The sequence below is a fragment of the Mauremys reevesii genome, linkage group 4, assembly GCF_016161935.1.
Source record: "Mauremys reevesii isolate NIE-2019 linkage group 4, ASM1616193v1, whole genome shotgun sequence".
Lineage (NCBI taxonomy): Eukaryota > Metazoa > Chordata > Testudines > Geoemydidae > Mauremys > Mauremys reevesii.
In genome coordinates this window covers 142,986,597-143,007,050 of record NC_052626.1, presented here as the reverse complement: position 1 = coordinate 143,007,050, position 20,454 = coordinate 142,986,597, and the positions used below count along the sequence as shown (strand labels likewise).

The window sequence follows — 20,454 nt, the reverse complement described above, 5'->3', positions numbered from 1 at the left end:
CGGCTACTTTCTTAGAAGCACGGCACAGACATTCCAGGCTCCTTTAAGAGACTTGCCTGGAGCTGGAGCTGTAGGGGGGTTAGTTAAGGTACATGCCCCTTGGACGCCTGGAGATCTTAGAAACTTGGTGAAAGAATTTCCTAAAATCAGGGAGGAGCTGGTAAAGTTTAGAGAAGAGCTCCAGACAGTGATTCAGTGCTATAATCCATCTTGGGCAGATATTAATCAGCTTTTACGAGCAGTACTGCCAGCTGAAGTTCAGCAACAGCTTAACAGGCAGGCAGCTTGGCCTGATACCGACCCTGGTATTGAGAATGCTTTGACAGAAGCTAGGAACCGTCTCTTGACCTCTATTTCAGAAGTTTGTCCTAAGAAAACAGATTGGACCAAGATTGCAAATTGTAAACAAAATAAGGGAGAATCCCCTGCTGATTATCTTGATAGACTAACAAAGGTCTTTGAACAGCATTCGGGAATTACTGATCCAGCTGATAATGCCAGGGAAGCGGTAGGAGCTGCTTTTGTTCAGGGACTCTTGCCAAAGGTTCAGCAACCATTGAGAACTATTTGTATTGGCTGGCAAACTAAACCCCTTTCAGAATTGGTGACAGTTGCCAATCATTGTACAGCTTGCATAGACCAGAAGAAAGAAACTAGTGAAACAAAACTTATGGCTTTACAGTTACAAACTTATCAGCACAGGGGTCGTGGGGGAATGAGAAGGGGACGGGGACGAGCTCGTGGGCGAGGTATGGGAAGGGGTTCCTCATATCCTGCCCAGAATCCTGCCCCGACTGGGAGCACTGCATGCCACTTTTGTGGTCAGGAAGGACACTGGAGGAATGAGTGTCCAAATCGGTTAGCTCAAAATCCTACTCAGTTCCCAAATCCTGAAGCGCCTGTTTTTTCCCCACAGGGAACCCCTTACTAGGACAGCCTGAGGGAACGTAACTGCATCATGAATCCTTTAATTCCTATTAATCAAGAAGGCCCATATGTTGATTGTAAAATTGCTGGAAAATCTGTTACTTGTCTTGTGGACACGGGGGCCAGCAGGTCTGCTCTGAGATCCTCAGAGTTTCCCTCTGTTCCTTTGTCCACTTTGTCTGTTAATGCTGTGGGCATTTCAAACTGTCCTGTTTCGCATCCTGTCACATTACCCCTCGTGGTTTGTCTTGGCCCTTTGGAAGATAAGCATTCCTTTCTACTCAGCCCTTCTTCTCCTGTGAATTTGCTGGGAAGAGATCTGTTGTGTAAATTAGGTTGTACCGTTTACTGTACACCAGATGGCGTATTCTTACAGGTTCCTGATGAGAATACTAACCTGGTGTTGGCCACACTCCATATATCAGAGCCAGCTGCGTCGCAGGCACCTCTCAGCCCTGACCTTGTGCATTTATTGTCACAAGTGCCCCCCCATCTCTGGTCTCGTCATGCAAATGAGGTGGGACAGATTAGAACTGCCGAACTGGTTAAAATTCTTGTTGACCCTGCTAAGATTTTGCCAAGGATTCCACAATACCCACTGCGTCCTGAAGCAGTGGAAGGGATAGCTCCAGTTATAGAATCTTTATTACAACAAGGTATTATTGTTCCCACGATTAGTTCTTGTAATACTCCTATCTTTCCTGTAAAGAAGCCAGGCAGGAACACCTATCGGTTTGTTCAAGACCTCCGCGCTATTAATGCTGTGGTTTTGCCTTCTTTTCCAGTGGTTCCAAATCCAGCTACCATTCTTTCTTGTATTCCACCGTCAGCCACTTATTTTACTGTTGTGGATTTGTGTTCAGCTTTTTTTTCTATTCCAATTCACCCAGATAGTCAGTATTTGTTTGCCTTTACTTATAAAGGATGTCAGTATACCTGGACCAGGTTACCCCAAGGGTATACTGAGTCTCCATCCCTGTTTTCTCAGATCCTAAAGAAGGATCTGGATGATGTGGTTTTCCCTGGAAAATCAGTGCTTATACAGTATGTGGATGACCTTTTGCTGGCGTCTTTCTCTTTTGAATCTTGTAAAACTGATACTCTGACACTTTTAACTGCTTTAGCTGCCAAAGGTCACAAAGCATCCCAGGAAAAACTCCAACTGTGTCAACCCAAGGTTCATTATCTTGGTCATGATATTTCTCATGGCAAGCGTCATTTATCAAACTCTCGTATTTCAGCTATTTTGAATATGCCTAGGCCTGGTACTGTTTCTCAAATGCGTACTTTTCTGGGCATGACTGGATACTGCAGACAGTGGATTTTAGGTTATGCAGCAGTGATTAAACCCTTGCAGGATCTGACTAAGTCTGGTACCCCTGAGCCACTTCCTTGGCCTCCAGAGGCGGAGAGTGCTTTTGTTGCTATTAAACAGAGACTATCTACTGCTCCGGCCCTGGGACTTCCTGATTATACTAAACCATTTACTCTTTTCTGTCATGAGCGTAATGGGTTTGCTTTGGCTGTACTAACGCAAAAGCACGGAGACAAACACCGTCCAATTGCTTACTACAGTACTGCCCTGGACGCTGTGGCGGTAGGATTTTCCCCTTGTTTACGGGCTGTGGCGGCCGCGGCCCTTTCTGTTCCCGTATCTGAATCTCTGGTATTAGGCTCTCCTTTGATTGTGTGTGTTCCACATGCTGTAGCTGCGCTGTTGTTGAAATCTAAGACACAGCATTTATCCACTTCTCGTCTTATCAAATATGAGCTAATTTTGCTTTCTTCCTCTCATATTACTTTGGCTCGTTGCCCCATTCTAAATCCAGCTTCTTTGTTGCCTGGGCCTGAAGATGGAGACCCGCATGATTGTGTATTTGTAACATCTGTTCTTACTCGTCCTAGGGATGATTTACTGGATGTGCCTCTGCAAAATCCTGATCTCCTTTACTTTGTGGATGGGTCGTGTTTGCGAGATTCTGAGGGTAAATTAGTTGCTGGTTATGCTGTCTGTACTTCCTGTGCTGTTGTTGAAAGTGCTTTCCTTTCTTCAGTGTTTTCCTCTCAAGTAGCTGAACTTGTGGCTTTGACTCGAGCTTGTGTTCTGGCTCGAGATCAAACGGTCACTATTTATACAGATTCTCGTTATGCTTTTGGAGTAGTTCATGATTTCGGATTGCTTTGGAAATATAGAGGCTTCTTTACCTCCACTGGTTCTCCTATTAAGAATGGTTTTTATGTATCTGCTCTTGTCATGAATAGTTAGTAAAGGGTTAAAGCATAGTACCTGGTGGGCACCTGACCTGAGGACCAATCAGGGAAGAGAATTTGAAACTCCTAGGAGGGAACTTTTTCCCTCTGTTTGGGGGGGGTGTTGTCTTTGGCCGTTTGGAATTACAAGAGTCCAGATGTTTTAATCAAGTCTACCAGCTTCCACCTTTCTGAACTAATTTCTTCTAGTCAAGATAGTGAGTATTTTTGCCTGACAATACTTAAGCATTATGTCATCCATCAAATGAATGTCCATCTGAGCTAAGGTCAGAGGGGGTGCAGTTGGTAGTCGCATTGGGCGTCCTGTCAAAATCTCATGAGGGCTGAGTCCAGTCTTTCGATTGGGAATGGCTCTCATACTCATCAGTGCCAAAGGAAGGGCATCTGGCCACTTTAAGTTTGTTTCAGCACAAATCTTGGCCAGTTTATTTTTTAAAATCCCGTTCTGGCGTTCCACTGTCCCAGCAGATTGTGGGTGATGAGGGCAGTGAAGGTTGTGTTGGATCTGCAAAGCTGCACATAACTCCTTTACAATCTGTCCAGTAAAGTGAGTTCCACGATCACTGTTGATACTCACAGGGATGCCAAAACGTGGTACAAAATCCTTAAGCAGAAGTTTCACAACAGTCCTGGCATCTGCTTTCCTGCAGGGAAAAGCTTCAACCCAATTGGTAAATACATCAACTAAAACTAATACATATTCATAACCACAACCACAGGTGTCCCTCGCATTGTCCTGCTGGAAGCTGTGAAGGCCCATCCCAGCCAGCGATGCTGATCCTGAGCTGTGCCTCCAAGCTGCGGCTGCTGGAGGGGATGCTACGGCGGGGCCTGCCTGACACGCTGCCGGTGACCAGTACTCGCCCGTCACTGCAAGGCCGAACCCTCCCACCCTCGGGCTGGGCAGAGAGCAGGGGAAAGTCCCTCGGAGTCCCCTGGGTGATGGGGCACATATTGGGCTGGGGTGCAATCCCCTGGGTCGGGGGTACATGGAGGGCTGGCCCCTCCACCTGGTCGGGGGTAGCAGTTTGGGGGGCAGACCCTTTCTGCAGGTCGGGGGCAGCAGTTCAGGGGCTGGGCAGGCTCTCATAGATCCACAGGGGATGTGCTGTACCCCAGCCTCTCACCAGGCCCCTGGGAGCGACCCCCGGAGTGGGCCAGGGCCCGAGGCTGCACACAGCTCACAGGGGCAGGCCCATCACCTCCACCACTGGGCCTTTGACACCAGCCCTCCCATCTCTCTCCGTGGCTCCCTGCAGCGAATGCAGCTGAGCCAGACGCCTGTGAGAGGCTTGGACTGGGCCCCTGAGGTGGGTGTTGGCAGAGACCCTGGCAGCCTTTGCAAAATACAGGAGCGGTTCATTAGTCCCCTGGCTACAGACTCCTCAGGTTAGCACAGGGAATCAAAGGTTAAGCCACAGCCCAGCCTGGCCAAGCGTGGGCAATGAGCCAGCCAAGACGTCACGGTTCCCATGGCTGGCTCTGGCTCTGTCCCGTTGTTCTTAGGCCAAGGTGACAGCTGCTGAGACCCCCCAAAAGCCGGCTCTTAGCCCGGTATCCTGACCCCTCGGGGCCGCTGTTCTTCAGCTGGGGGCCTCTCGGCTGCAGAGCCATGAGGGGGGAATCTCGCTCGCTCGGTGTGAACGTCCACCCCAGCCACTGGGGTTTCCATGGTCTCTCCAGACCCTCCTGGCGCGTGTGTAGTTTATTCCCTTGGTTAATGATGCTGGTCTCCAGCCAGGCTGTTACATGAGTCACAACCCGTCCATTCCCTTCACACGCTGCACAGAGCAGTACAGGACGCAGAGGGAAACTGAGGCACACATGGGACTCAGAAAGATACTACAGAAAGCTTCTACTTTGTCACACAGGCCCCCTGCCCTGGGTTAGGGGTAGCAGCAGGAGGGCAGGCCCCTCCCCCAGGGTAGAGGTAGTCGGGGAGCCTCCCCTGGGCCACCTCCTCACTCGCCCCCTGCCTCTCAAAGTCCAAACCCAGCACCAATGCCTGCTGCTCACCCAGCGTAGCCGCCAGGACTTGCCCATTGAATCAGAGCAGAAGCGGGCTCTGTGCCAGTCAATCTCAGTCTGGGCAGGTTTTGCGTAAAGCTAATGAACATGTGGGCGGCTCCATGGCAGCCAATCACAGTGTAGGACAGCTGGGTGCCTGCCAATCATGGCTCTGACCACCAGCACCTCCCACCCCCCAGTTCTGAAATTCCTCCTGGTCCTCGCCATGGCTCTGACTCCTTCCTCCTGCCCCAGCTACACCCTTGATAAAATGGGCATTTTTGTAATATTTGTATGAACCCTATGTGTGCCTCAGTTTCCCCTGGCTACCCAGTGGGGGAAGGAGATTGATTTTGCTTGCAGTGCTAAGCGACACAGGCAGTTTGCTTTCAGTTAGTGCCGGCGGTGGGATACTGAATGTGCCAGTAGCAAAGCACAGTCCGTCAAAGGAACGGCAAGAAAATGGTGTATAACCACCACCCTACGATCCACATCACAAACCTGTGCAAGGAGAAAGGGCGAACCGTTGGGAAGTTCAACAGGACACAGCTGATTGCAGGCTGGAGAAGGGTGACAGGACTCAGCGGCAGGTTCCAGACGCAGGTGGGGTTTGATGAGGGTCCAAGAGTGACAGAAGCAGAAGCAGGGTGTCCTCACAACCTGCTTCCCCTCCAATGGATTTGAAGCAGCAGGAGTTAGCGTGGAAAGCAAAGGCGCTAGCAGACTGTGAGAGGGAACCAGCTGGCTGTGAGAAGCAGCAAAAACGTGAAGAAATGCAGCAAAAGCTTGATCTGGAGATGTGGAGGGGCGAGAGAACCCATCAAGGGGTATGTGGGTAAATTCCCCAGGGATGCTGGATTCCGCAGGGAGCTGGATACCAAATTATCCATTTAAGGAGGAGGAGGGGCTGTAGACACCAACCTCACTGCCTTTGAGAAGGGTTGTGATTTGAACCTGGCTGACTCTGCAGACCGGCTCTGCTGTCTCACCCCCATACTCGGTCCCTCAAAGCCATAGAGCCGTACAGCCAGATGGACGGCGTTAATACTGGGGGCTGGGAACTGTTAAAAAAGGCTCCACTGCTTATGTTTGAGCTGACACCTGAGCTTTATATACAAGAGTTTTGGGATGTGCAAGAGACCCAGGCTGTGACCTAAATGGAAGCCACCTGCCTACTGGGAGAAGCCCTCCCAACGGCTCCGATCCCAGTGCGATCACAGGACTTGGGGGGGCTGGTAGTGATGGTTCTCCTGGACATCGGCTCTGAGCTCCTTCTGAGACGTTCTGTATCACCTTCAGACAAAATCCAGTCCCTGACCCTGCCCTAGCCAAGGGTTTGAACCGCAGGAGCCAGAGGCTCAGGCTGGAGATGTCAGTGAAAAGGCAAATAGCTCGGCTGGCAGGGAGCAGGGTTCCCCGGGTGCCTGTAACACTAAGGAAAGGCTGTTAAGCTCAGGACACCTGTCTGTCTGGAAGTAGACCCCTGTATTTGAGTGGGGCCGAGGAACATCCCCCACAATCTCCACATGGGACATGTCAGTCACACGGGCTCCGCAGAACTTCCCTGAGGCTGTGGCCAAGGGAGCCAGCTCGCAGCCTGCTCTCCCTGGGGAAACAGAGTCACAGCTGAACCTGATGGGAGCTGAGACCCCAGCTGAGCATGGGCAGGGCATGGCAAAGCTTAAGACCTGGAATTGCAGCCTGCTAGCAGGGGGGTCCTGGCCTGGGGTGAGGGCAACAGGTTAACCCCAGGAGGGGAAATGGATTCCTGGCATACGCACAGTCCTGGGGTTGGGACACAACCAGCATAGGGGAGCCCCCTGCATCACCAGACCCTGGGACACCAGTGCCCCAGAGACATGGCTGGGCTAAGACCAGCCTTGTGGGGGGACACACCTACACCCACCCCCCAAATGCTCAAGGGGTCACTCCCTACCCCCGCTGAGGGGTCAGGACACCCCAGGGAAATTTCCAGAGGCAGGTATAAATATGCAAGCAAGAATCAGGCTAGAGATAACGAGGTTTTTATAGGGGTGGGTGTCACCTCCCTCTGAGGGAGGAATAAAGGGTCGTTAAGAAACTTGTTGAAATCAACTCAGATCCCCAAAGGGGCCAGAGAGACAAGGCAAGTGCTGCCGACTCCTGGATTTCCTGCCTCTCAGCCGGGAGGCTGAGCAGAGACCCCAGCTCCAGAGCACAGGACTGGGAGGTGGGGGGTGCTGGACAAAGATGGAGGCTCTCACCTGGAGTTGGCCAAGGAGGTCAGACAGAGACAGAGACAGCCTGGAAAGGGGCTTTCACTCCAGCTTGGCTGGGCCCCGGCTGACCACAATGGACTCTGCTTTACCCCCAGTCTCTCTGCTGACCTAAGGCCGCTCCGTGACTCATAAACTGGCCTGGCTCGACAATGCTGCCGAGTGTCACTGCAAACCCAGGCTGGGGTGTGGGAGCCCCCGAAGAGCGGCCAGGGCTCTCCAGGTGTCTGGCTCAGTGGGAGGCACCGGGCAGAGCTCGCGGGGTGGAGCAGGAGGGCTGGAGCAGGAAGAGTGGGGCCCCCTGGGGGGCTGGCACTTTGAGGGCTCCTCCAAGGGGCAGAGTAAAAGCTGGGGCCCAGCACCGATCCTGGGGAACCGGGACATCCCCAGACTCTGACCTCTGTGTCTTTGCAGGTCTACGGCACTGTGATGCATGTGAACCGCGGGAACCCGGCTGGCCAGGAGGTGCTGATGGATTCATGGCCAGAGTTCAAAATGGTCCTCACCCGGCCACGCAGAGAAGTGCGGCCTTTGCTGGGCCCCTGCCATCTGCCCCACTGCCCTCCCGCGCCTGACACCATCACTGTCCCGCTCCCCTCCTCGACTTCCTTGCCCCTTTCCCTGCTTGGTGTCATCTCTACCCCTCCCCATCCTGGCTGCCCCACCTCCCCACAGCTTGTCTCCCCTTTCTGCTGCCCAGACCCCCCCATCCAATTCTTCCCTAAGCCCCCTGGCTCTGTTCACAGGGCCCCTTGCCCCCCACCTCAATCTCTTACTTGGGGCTGGGAGGCAGAGCCTGCGCTCACCCCCAGGCAGTGTCCCCCCTGCAGGTGGCGCGGGACCCAAGTGATTTTTTCACCAATTTGTACACGGCCTTTTACCGGGACGAGGGCGCCTGCCGGGCCCTGCTGGGGAACAGCCGCGCCGTGGACTGGGGCCAGGCCTTCCAGATACTGGGTGAGCCCCTCCAGCCCTGCTTCATCCAGCACCTGCCACATGGGGGGCAAGACCACTGCCCCCCCTCATGGGCCAATAGCCCTGAGGAGCTGGCCCAGGCCCCTCTCCCCACATAGGCGAACAGCCCTAAGGGGTCCACCTGAGTCCCTGCCCACCCCCCACAGGCCAATAGCCCCAAGGAGCTCGCCCAGGCCCCTTCTCCATCCAGACCCAGGATCCCGAATGCGCCAAGCTTGGGAACCCCTGGTTGGGTCATGCCGGCTCACAGTGGCCCTTGGCCCTTCCCTGCTGCTCTCCCCCACCAAGCTGGGCCCCCCACATCCATGGGCACCTTTCGGGAGGCCCTGCTGACAGCACACGGCTGTCCCTGCAGGGCTGCAGGACGGGGTATATGAGACCATCAGGGACATCGCCAGGGCCAGGGGCCTTGAGATGGAGACGTACCCATACCGGCCACTGCTGCACCCAGACCCGCCTGCCATGCCCCAGTACCGGTAGGTGCCCCCAGATATGGGGTGTGTGAGAGAATGGGGCAATGCACACAACCAGCCTGTGCTAGATGGAGGGGGGAGCGGGGCTGGGGGAAGGGAAGGACCCCGGGGTGCCAGGCCAGAGGCCTCCATTGTGCCCCAGATCTGGTGTCAATAAGTTCCCCAGGCTAACGGTGCTGGCAGAGTGAGGCCATCACCACAGCCCCAGGCCTTGGGCACATGCTGCCAAGGATTTCCCATCCTGCTCCGGGGCAGGGCTGAGTCAGCCCTAGAGCTTCGCCAGGGGGCAGGGGCAGCCCAGCCTGGCCAAGGAACCCCCTTGGCCCCAGGATGGGGAGAGCAGGGGCAGGGGCAGGGGCAGCCTGTAACCCTTCCATATCCTGGGACGGGCAGCCAGGGGTCCTTGACCCCAGAGCCATCCCCTCTGAGGGGAGGGGGCTCCAAGCACAGAGCCCCCTGGTCCCCCCCTTCCCTGTCAGTGGGTAGGTCCCCGGGCAGGGGGTTCGCTGCCCACTGAGCCCTGGTGCTTTCATGTCAGGAGCTGAGCTTAGCCACGGCCCATCGGCAGCGATGGCTCTGCTGGGGCTGGACTGGGCCCTGTCAGACAGCCCCTGTGCTGAGGCCGCGGGAGTGTGTCGAACCCCTCCCCCCAGGGGTCACCTTCCCCCCATGTGCCGCCTCCTGGCTCGATCCCCTTCCCACAGGGCTCCCCCTTCTCCCCCACCCCTCGTCTATCGCCCCTCAGCCTCACCCCCCTTCGCCCTGTGCCAGGTCAGCCCTCCAGCCTCCTCCTCCTCCATGGGGGGCACTGGGGGAGCGTTATGGGTGCTATAGTCACCCAGGATTTGCCATAGCCTCCTCTCCCAGTGCAAAGGCCAAACGTTATGCAGCAGTAGGGGTGGCAATGCCATACCACGCCCCCCGTAGCTCTCGGCTGCTGCTGGCGGCGGCGCTGCCTTCAGAGCTGGGTGGCACACCCCTCCCCCACAGGATACTTTCCATGCTCCCCCCCCCAATTTTCTGTCCAGCCCATCTCAGCCCCACAACTGGGAAGAGGATGGAGCCGCCGGACCCTGCTCCCCTCCTATGCCATGTCATACCAGCTCAATCTCTGCTCCCCAGGCTCACTCCCTTGTACCAGGTCGAGCCCCGAACTCCCGGCTCACTGCACCCTGCCCCCCCAAGCTGGGTCAATGTCCCCCTGGGCTCACACCTCCCATGTTGGGTCGCTCCCCGCTCCTCTCCCCTAGACTTACCCCTTCCCCTGCCCATGCTGGATCTATTCCCCCCCTCCCCGCGCTGACCCCCTCCTCTTCCCAGGCCAATCCCCTATCTGCTCACCCCACCCCGCCCTGCATCTCATCCCTCCCGACCTGTCTTGCAGGCCTGACAGGGGGCTCAGGCTGGCCCCCGTGTCCCCCGCCCACGCCATGCTGCTCAGAGACACCTGGATGTTTGGGGGGAACAGCTGGAGCCTGCACTACCTGAGCCTCCTGATCCGCCACTTCCCCAACGCCTGCCTGCTGGACCCTGAGGGGACCCCCATCTCCTGGTCCCTCACCGACCCACTGGCTACCCTGACACAGGGTTACACCCTCCCGGAGCATCGTGGCCAGCACCACCTGCGGTCTGTGGTGGGGACGCTGGCAGCACAGTTGCATGCCCGCGGCTTCCCTGTTTACACCGGGGTGCTGCCCCACAACGAGCCTTCGCTGCACGTCCTGCAATGCCTCGGCTTCCGCATCCTGCCTGGGGTGTTCTACCAGCTGGTGGTGAGGCCCGGGTTCACCCAGTCCCAGCCAGCCAGTGCCCTGGACTCAGCCCAGGACCCTGCGCCCAGCTCTGGGGAACAGCCACGCTCCACCAGCATGTAGCACTGGGGGAATAGAATCATAGAATATCAGGGTTGGAAGGGACCTCAGGAGGTATCTAGTCCAACCCCCTGCTCAAAGCAGGACCAATTCCCAGTTTTTTACCCCAGTTCCCCAAATGGCCCCCTCAAGGATTGAACTCTCAACCCTGGGTTTAGCAGGCCAATGCTCAAACCACTGAGCTGGAGACGGTGACTCAGCCCAGGACCCTGCACCCAGCTCTAGGAAACAGCCACACACCCATAGCACATAGCATGGGGGGAGAGGAGGGGAGGGGAGGATAAGGGGACACGGCCTAGGGTCCTGCGCCCAGCTCTGGGGGACAGCCATGCTCTGCCAGCACATAGCCCTGTGGGAGGGGAGGAGATGTGGACATGGCCCAGCCATGCCCAGGGACCTACTGCTCTGCCACCCCCGAGAAGGGGACACACTGACCAGCCACCAGTGGAGCTCACTTGTCAGCCCTTGGAAAGCCAGGGCCTGGTAGAGGACACTACCTCATGCTCCATTATCCCCTGGAGCAGGACAGAGGCTCAGTAGGGGGCGCTCTCCATAGTCCAGAGGTTTGAGCTGGAAAGGGGCAAAATGGAGGTGTTTCTAGGGCCTTTTATAGCTTCTGTGGAGGGAATGTGGAGGGAAACCCATTGTTTCAAACAAAACCCACAGCACAGCTAGTGGAAAATTACAGGTAAAAGATGGGGTTTGGAATGACATGGGCAAGGCACATGTCCAGGCATAACTTTGCTTAGTCACAGCAGGAAATCATTACCTATACCCCAGAGAGCACGTTTGCAGGACAGCCAGGGGTGAAAGTAACTTACAGGACTTACTGGTACTGCTGGAGTCCTGAGGGGGGCATGGCCTCATCAGGAAGAGGTGGGGCCTCTCAAGATTTAAAGGCCCTGGGGCACCGGCTGTGGCTGGGAGCCCCAGGGCCTTTAAATCAACCCGGGGCTCCCAGCTGCAGAGGTAGCTGGGAGCACCGAGGGCTCCGGCCACCGTGGAGCCCCGAGCCCTTTAAATCCCGGCCCCAGCCCGGCTGCCAAAGCTGCGGGGGGGGGGGGGGGGGGTGGGGGTTTTAAAGGGCTCTGGGTTCCCTGCAGCCACGGGAGCTCCGAGCCCTTTAAATCCCGGTCCCAGCTCGGCTGCCAGAGCTGCAGGCGGGATTTAAAGGCTCCCTGGTGGGGAGCTCAGAGTCCTTTAAATCCCCGCCACGGAAGCTGGTGCGGTCCGACACGGCGGTCTGGCTCTTGCAGGTATGCCATACCGGACCAGACCAGCTTACTTTCATCTCTAAGGGCAGCCCATTCAGTGTAGATGGTCTCCCATTGTCAATTAAGCGTTTCTTGATGAGCCACTTAATTTGAATAGTCCCTCCAAGATGTGCCGGCTAAATAGCTTGTGGGTGTTACCCCAGGAGCAAACAGTTGAAATCCAGGTATAGAGCCAATACTTATAACTTCCAATACAAAAACGATACGTGCATACAGCTAGCATAAAATTTATCATAGTCTTGTAAAAGTGGTGAACATGGGGGTACAGTGTGTCACAATGGTCTGCCTAGAGCTAAGAACTAGCTGTCAAGCCAGCTGACCATCATGGTTATTGCGAGATGTTCGTACGGGCAACAGTTTACAAGCTATGTAGAAGATTGGGTTGCACAACTGTTGAAGGGAGACGTGTCACTTGAGGCGAGAGGGGTCTCAGAGCTAACTCAATCAATCTTGAAAATCCTGAACATCCCTGAAGGCAACACACTGTTTATTGTCTGGGCCAAGTTGAGACTTAAGTTTTCACAAACAGAAATGAACTCCTGAAGAGGGGAGCGCCCTGAGCTAAGACTATAGCTTGAAACTGTGTCAGAGCAGAAGTGCCTGTGGATGCTCCACCGAAGCCACGGGACCAGCGGGCCCTCCACGGGGACGCCTGCGGGAGGTCCACCGGAGCCGCCTGCCGCCCTCCCGGCGACCGGCAGAGCGCCCCCTGCGGCGTGCCGCCCCAAGCATGCGCTTGGCGTGCTGGGGCCTGGAGCCGCCCCTGCCCATGAAAAGAGGATCCTAGTGCTTTGGCCTGAACAAGCACTGCAAGAATGAGCTCTGGGTGAGAAATACAAGAAACCCGTTAATAAGTATAGGCTATCGATAACACCTTATGTTTTTCTTTTACCCATAAGCTTATGTTTCCAAACCCTTCTCCTTGCTTTTATTTGAATCTTTATCTCAAGCTTTGTTAAATAAACTTCTGCATGGTGTGGGGGCACGGGCTGCCACCCAGCTCTCTGCATCTGGCAAGGGGCTCAGTCAGAGTCATCTCCAAAAACATCCCCTGGACCCTGCAGCACAGAGACACAGAGTACCAGCCCCCGCCGGGCAGCTGGACCGGGACGAGCATGGGGGAGGACGTCTCCTGTGATCCTGCGGGGTGTGGTGCCCCCCTGTTTGCCCTCCCTGCCCAGGCAGAGACGCCTGCCTCTCGGAGACAGTGCCCACATCTCCGTGCAGTGCACTTGGTCCCTCTCCCTGGCATCTGGGTGACTGCCTCTTACCGGGGTGCAGGGGGTGGAAGGGAAGAGGCAGTGGGGAAGGGATAGGATGGGGCGGGGGAGAGAGGAAAACTCAAGCTATCAGGGGAAAACCTTCCTAGCAGAGCAATCTCTGCTTTGGGGTGTGGATGGAATAGTCTCCCCAGGGAAGGGTTAGTGTGACCCCTGGGGTACAACCTGGGCTGGAATTGTCTCCTGTTTAGTCCATGTGCTCTGGCAAACACAAGTCCCAGTGTCCATGCATTGGGTGTGTCATCGCTGCCTAATTAGAGTCCCAGAGATCTTGTCTGTCTAGATATAGGAGCTCTTCTGATCTTCCAGCTGTTCAAGCAGCCCATTCATCCCACAAGCATTCCAGGAGGGAGGGGAGGAGAGGGGAGGGGAGGGGTGGGGGAAAGCCACTTCACAGGTATTCAAAGAGGGAGGGAAGACAAGGGGGTGGGGAGTGTAACAGACCTTTTGAGCATACAGGTTATACAGAGCATACAGATCACTGCTGCTCCTACAACAGAAGGGACTGAAGTTTTTTTTGGTTTTGTTTCTTCATTTGTTCATACTATAATTATAGGAACAGGATGTTAGTGACGACAGCTTGTGTGTGCAATTATTTTAATGTTCTGTAATTCATGGTGATGTAATTAGGTAGTTCTTTACTATTTTAATGATTAAATTGACCAACGATAGTCACATTTAATATCTACAATGTGAAAGAAGTGTATAAATATGCTTAAAATAGCCTCCTCCCAAAACTGGCAGAGGTGCTCAGAGGAGGGGGCGCAGAGGAGCGAGCGGTGGGCAGACGGGGGAAGGGGCAGGGGTGGGGCCTAGGGAGGGCACCCACCAGCAAAAACCAAAAGTCAGCACCAATGTGGCCGCCGCAGTCCAAATTAATCCCACAGCTGCCCCCAGGTTTTTACCCTTCTGCTTTTCATACTCGGCATACAGGTGTAACAAATCCTGCCAAGAACGCACCCTCCTCTGAAGCTCCATCACAGAACCCCAATATGCATTTCCTGTACCATACCAGGATTCAGCTTGGGCCTTCTTATCACATTTGAAAGCCCCAGCCTCCTGGAAGACAGTGCCATGGTGAATGGAGCCACTTTGGGTCAGATCAACCAGTGGGGGGAAAAAAAGCAACAAAACCCTTTATGGTGTTAACACGTGAATAGTCCCTCCAAGATGTGCAGGCTAAATACCTTGGGGGTGTTATCCCAGGAGCAAACAGTTGAAATCCTGGTATAGAGCCAATACTCATAACTTCAAATACAAAAATGATATGTGCATACAGATAGCATAATCAGATTCAGCAAATCATAACCTTTTCATAGACATCTTACATGCCATATTTTATACAAGATTTGTTGCAAATATATAACCGTGGTTGCAACAATGATCTATATGGTCATATTTTAATCAGATAACATCACAAACATCATACAGCAGAATCTTATAACTTTACATACAATGTAGCCACACATATTTTACTGTGACAATAATTATCAGCAAATTATGAGTTTACCTATGATACCTCACAGGGCATACTTTGTACAAAATTTATCATAGTTTTGTAAAAGTGGTGAACATGGGGGTACAGTGTGTCACAATGGTCCGCCAAGAGCTAAGAACTAGCTGTCAAGCCAGCTAACCATCATGGTTACTGCAAGATGTTTGTACGGGAAACAGTTTACAAGCTATGTAGAAGATTGGGTTGCATAACTGTTGAAGGGAGACGTATCACTTGAGGCGAGGTGGGTCTCAGAGCTAACTCAATCAATCTTGAAAATCCTGAACATCCCTGGAGGCAGCACTTTGTTTACTGTCTGGGCCAAGTGGAGACCGGTGATCAGCGCAGGGAGCAGATGCCAGAACGCCAGGGATGGGAACCGCCCCTCTGGGAACTTGCCCCTTTTTACGAGGAGTTTGACCAGGTGCTGGGTGCTGTGCTGCAACCCCAGCACTTCACAATAGCCGCGCCAGCCTGCACAGTCACCTTCTCAGCCCTGAACGCAGCACAGGGCCAGCGGGGAGCCAGCAAGCACTGGATGAGGCAGCCAAAGTGATTCTCGGGCTCACTGTGGTCTCGAAGGCAGCTTTGCTACTGGAGCAGCTGCAGCACATCCTGGGTCCCTACTCGGAGGGGCTTTCTGATGCCCCCCCGTCCCCCGCAGGGGCTGACCGCTGCGGAAGCAGCATCAGAAACACAAGAGGCAGAGGTTGCCCCTGAGCCTGGTCAGTGTCTGGTGGCACGTCTGTTATTAATCTAGGAATGGGAGGAATTAATTACTTGCTCTGGGTTACTTAATAAGTAAAAAGTGATTTTATTACATATAAAAAGTGGGATTTAAGTGGTTCCAAGCAAAAACAGACAGAACAAAGTAAGTTACCAAGCAAAATAAAACAAAACACACAGATCTAAGCCTAATGCAGTAGGAAACTAAATGCAGGTAAATCTCACCCTCAGAGATGTTCCAATAAGCTTCTTTGACAGACTAGACTCATTCCTAGTCTGGGTCCAACAATCACTCACACCCCCATAGGTACTGTCGTTTTTTCCAGTTTCTTTCAGGCATCTCTTTGGGATGGAGAGGCTACCTCTTCAGCCAGCTGAAGACAAAATGGAGGGGCTTCCAGGGCCTTATATAGTCTTTCTCTTGTGCCACATCACAGCCACACAATGGGGTCTCTAGCCACCTGGGCAAGTCACCTGTCTATGAACGATTCAGCTTTTTGCAGGCCGAAGCCATTGTTTACATGTTAGTTTGAACATTCCCAGGAAAGGTCAGATGGGGATTGGCGTCTCTCAAAGTCCATTGTTAGTTAAGTGCTCCAATTACTTGAATAGCCCCTTCACACTATGTTTACCAAATCTGCCTCACCTGCTTCCTACAGCAACGATCATGTCACTCAATATACTGGCCATGCTCCTACTTATACAGCCCAAAATGCCATTAGCCTTCTTGGAAACAAGGGCACACTGTTGACTCATATCCAGCTTCCCATCCACCATAGCCCCTAGGTCCTTTTCTGCAGAACTGCTGCCTTACCACTCGGTCCCTAGTCTGTAGCAGTGCATGGGATTCTTCCATCCTAAGTGCAGGACTCTGCACTTGTCCCTGTTAAACCTCATCAGATTTCTTTTGGTCCAATCCTCTAATTTGTCTAGGTCCTTCTGTATCCTATTCCTACCCTCTAGTGTATTTACCACTCCTCCCATTTTAGTGTCATCTGCAAACTTGCTGAGAGTACAATCCACGCCATCCTCCAGATCATTAATGAAGATATTGAACAAAACTGGCCCCAGGACCAACCCTTGGGGCACTCCTCTTGATACCAGCTGCCAACTAGACAAGGAGCCATTGATCACTACTCATTGAGCATGATGACCTAATCATTTTTCTGTCCACCTTATAGTCCATTCATCCAGCCTATACTTCTTTAACTTGAAGGCAAGAATACTGTGGGAGACTGTCCACTGCTTTCCCCTCATCCGCAGAGCTGGTTATCTTGTCATAGAAGGCAATTAGGTTAGTCAAAGTGCTTCAAAATTGATTCCTTAAGGACCTGCTCCATGATTTTTTCCAGGGACTGAGGTGAGGCTGATGGCCTGTAATTCCCTGAATCCTCCTTCTTCCCTTTTTTAAAGATGGGCACTACATTAGCCTTTTTCCAGTCATCCAAGACCTCCCCTGATCGCCATGAGTTTTCAAAGATAATGGCCAGTGGCTCTGCAATCACATCTCCCAACTCATTTAGCAACCTCAGCTGCAGTGCATCCGCCCCCATGGACTTGTGCTTGTGACGTTATTGATATAATCTGGGACCATATAGAACATGGTTCCAAAGTCCTATAGTGGCACCAAATCTTATGTAAAGGGGGTCACATAAGGTGTCTAAGACCAGGTTATGGGTTGCTGGTTATGATTATGCTGTCTGTATGAATGTACCGGTATCACTTTTTAGCTGAAGTTACAAATATTGGCTCTATACTGTCTGTACTTCAAACTTATGCTGTGCTTCTGGGTGATGTCCCAGACAAGTTGGTGTTAGCTCTGCCTAGCCTGCTTGATGGCCCATTAAGGACCATCAGCTACACAATTGACCCACTTGTCATAGGTTTTCTCCCCCACTTGGAGCTGTTGGGTTCCAAGATGTGGACCTGCATGGACTCCTCTAAACTAAAATCCTAGTTTAGATCTGGTTCTCGCTGCCACCAGTCAGTTTTCTAAGTGTCTGACACACTGCCTGTCCCCCAAGCTTCCCCTGGGGAACCCAGATTCAAACCCCTTGAATCTCACCAGAGAGAGAGAAACAGCCAGTTCCCCTCCCCCCTTTCCCTCTCTCCAGCCTGCTCCGGAGAGATACACACCGAGTCAAATCCTTGACTCAACACAAAGAGGGACTCACATCCCCCTCCCCTTCCCTAGTCCTTGGGAAAAATACCTTGATTCAAACTCCTTGAATCAAACAAAGAGGGATTCACCTCCCCCTCCCCGTCCCTTGAAAATGCAAACAAGAGAAGAATCAATCAAGTCCTAAAAAGAAAAGATTTTATTAAAGAAAGAAAAAAGTACACTCTCTCTGTATTACCAGGATGCAAAAATACACAGAGTCTAACCTATAAACCTGGAGATGCTCTCCCCCCCACCTCCTTTCTCAGAATAATCAAAGTAACAGCAAACAGAAATAAAGATATTTCTCCAGCAAACACACAATTGCAAATACAGAAAGCAACTCAAAAGACTAATCCACCTTTTTAACTAATACTTACTATACTGGATAGTAGGAAATACTCCAGGAGAACTTGGAGACATGTCTGGCCTCTCTTAGATCCAAAGAGAGCACACAGAGCAAACAAGGAACACAGACAAAGGCTTCCCTCCACAGAGATTTGAAATTATCCTGTCCCTTGATTGGTCCTCTGGTCAGGTGTTTCTTAGGTTACTGAGCTTGTTAACCCTTTCCAGGTAAAAGAGACCTTAACCCTGATCTGTTTATTTATGACACCACTGAGAGAAGGCAGATACGCCTTGTAACTCAGCAAAGTATGCAGGAACTTGCCCAGGTGACTCCAGACTCCATTTTGCTGTAATTTTCCACTGTAAGAACAAAGACGTGTTCTTACACCTGGAAAAAACTGATGCCTCATCTCCATCTGGTCTTCAATCCTGCTTCTTACCTCTGGAGGGTCTTTACTACAAACTGAAGCTCTGAACAAAGGACTGAATGACCCATCTCAGCAGGGGATGTACTCCAGAGACTTGATTTGAACCTGCAGTTTACTCCATCACTGCTACAAGGCTGAACTATGAACTTTGCCATTACTGTATGTAATTGATTCCATTTCACCAATTCTAGCTCTCGTCTCTATCTTTTTCCTTTTATGAATAAACCTTTAGATTTTAGATTCTAAAGGACTGGCAACAGTGTGATTTGTGGGTAAGATCTGATTTGTATATTGACCTGGGTCTGGGGCTTGATTCTTTGGGATTGAGAGAACCTTCTTCCTTTATTGGAGTGTTGGTTTTCATCACCATTCATCCCCAGGACGAGTGGCACTAGTGGTGATACTGGGAAACTGGAGTGTCTAAGGGAATTGCTTGTGTGACTTGTGGTTAGCCAGTGGGGTGAGACCAAAGTCCTCTTTGTCTGGCTGGTTTGGTTTGCCTTAGAGGAGGAAACACCCCAGCCTTGGGCTGTAACTGCCCTGTTTTAAGTGATTTGTCCTGAAATGGCACTGTCAGTTGGGTCCTGCCAGAACCGCATCGTCACAGTTCTCGTCCAGCTTTTCTGAATAGTCCTGAACCACTTCTTTCTCCACAGAAGGCAGAAACACTTGGAAAACATTTGCAGCTGAGATTCAGGAGAGAGAGTCTGTACTGAAGGATGCTCCCTTGTGCTTTTTCCTCCCCTGTTGGAGTTTCTTTTGTTTCCCTTCCTGCTTGATGACTCTGTTGCTTAAATGTAAATTAAGCAGAGCACCCCTTCCTTTGTTGAGACAGGCCTGTTTGCCAACCTCAGGTTAGAGCACGTGTTAACACCATAAAGGGGAATCTTATCACTTTACGTACATTGTTGTCACACACATATTTTATCATGGCAATACTGACTGGCAAATTATACATTTACAAATAATACCTTGCAAGGTTGTACAAAGATTATTACAACAGTGAGTACGGTGTGAACACACGGGTACATTCTGTCACAATCCCGTATCTTCCCCCTCTCAGTCCTTTGTTCACGAGGTGGGGACTTTTCTCAGCTTCCCTAAAATCCGTAAACCATGGGAACTTGCCTTGTCGCTCTGGCTTCCTTTCCCCAGAGCTCCCTCGACCTCTGCCCAGAAGAAAATCCCAATCAACTGTGCCGTGCAGCTGCAGGGATGTCACCGCCTCTGGGTTCCAGGACTGGCAGACTCTGTTAATGGTTCATTCGCTCGGGGATAAGAGGCTGGAGCAGCCGCAGAAGGAGAGAGAGGCAGGGACCTGGCAGCTCCACAGACACCCAGGAACTGCTCCTTCCCCTGGCACGGAGTCACCCCAGGTGAGTGGGACCGTAGCCCTGTGCGGGCAGCTCTGGCATCACATGGCCTTAGAGCAGCCTTCTTATTGTGGAGTATCTGGTGAGCACAGGGGCTGCACCCAGACTGGTGAGTTATTGTAGGGTCTCTGGTGAGCACCGGCGCTGGGCACAGACTAGTGAGTTATTGTAGGGTCTCTTGTGAGCACAGGTGCTGGGCACAGACTAGTGAGTTATTGTAGGGTCTCTGGTGAGCACAGGGGCTGCGCACAGACTGGTGAGTTATGGTAGTGTCTCTGGGGAGCACGGGGACCATGCACAGACTGGTGAGCTATGCTAGTGTCTCTGGTGAGCACGGGCACCGTGCACAGACTGGTGAGTTATGGTAGTTTCTTTGGTGAGCACAGGCGCTGCGCACAGACCGGTTAGGTTAGGTAGTGTAAGGTCTTTGGTGAACACACGGGGGGGTGCGCACAGACTGGTGAGCTGCTGTTGGGTCTACACAGTGTTTGCTATTTTGGCAGGGCTGGGAGCTGGCAGCTGGTCTCTGGGGTTGGGAGGAGACAGTCAGAGGGAACTGATGGGTCTCCTGCCCCACAGGTGTCCCTCGCACT

General features: G+C 52.6%; 1 protein-coding gene across 1 annotated transcript; it reads left to right on the top strand.

Annotated features, from left to right (window-relative positions):
* The first annotated feature begins 2,842 nt into the window (after positions 1-2,842).
* LOC120405242 (glycine N-acyltransferase-like protein 3) lies at positions 2,843-10,791 on the top strand. The gene is made up of 6 exons (XM_039538671.1): positions 2,843-2,912; positions 3,918-4,047; positions 7,875-7,982; positions 8,291-8,417; positions 8,791-8,911; positions 10,293-10,791. Exons 2-6 carry the CDS (start codon positions 3,970-3,972, stop codon positions 10,780-10,782), a joined length of 924 nt encoding a protein of 307 aa, XP_039394605.1. The 5' UTR covers positions 2,843-2,912; positions 3,918-3,969; the 3' UTR covers positions 10,783-10,791.
* The last annotated feature ends 9,663 nt before the right edge of the window (positions 10,792-20,454 follow it).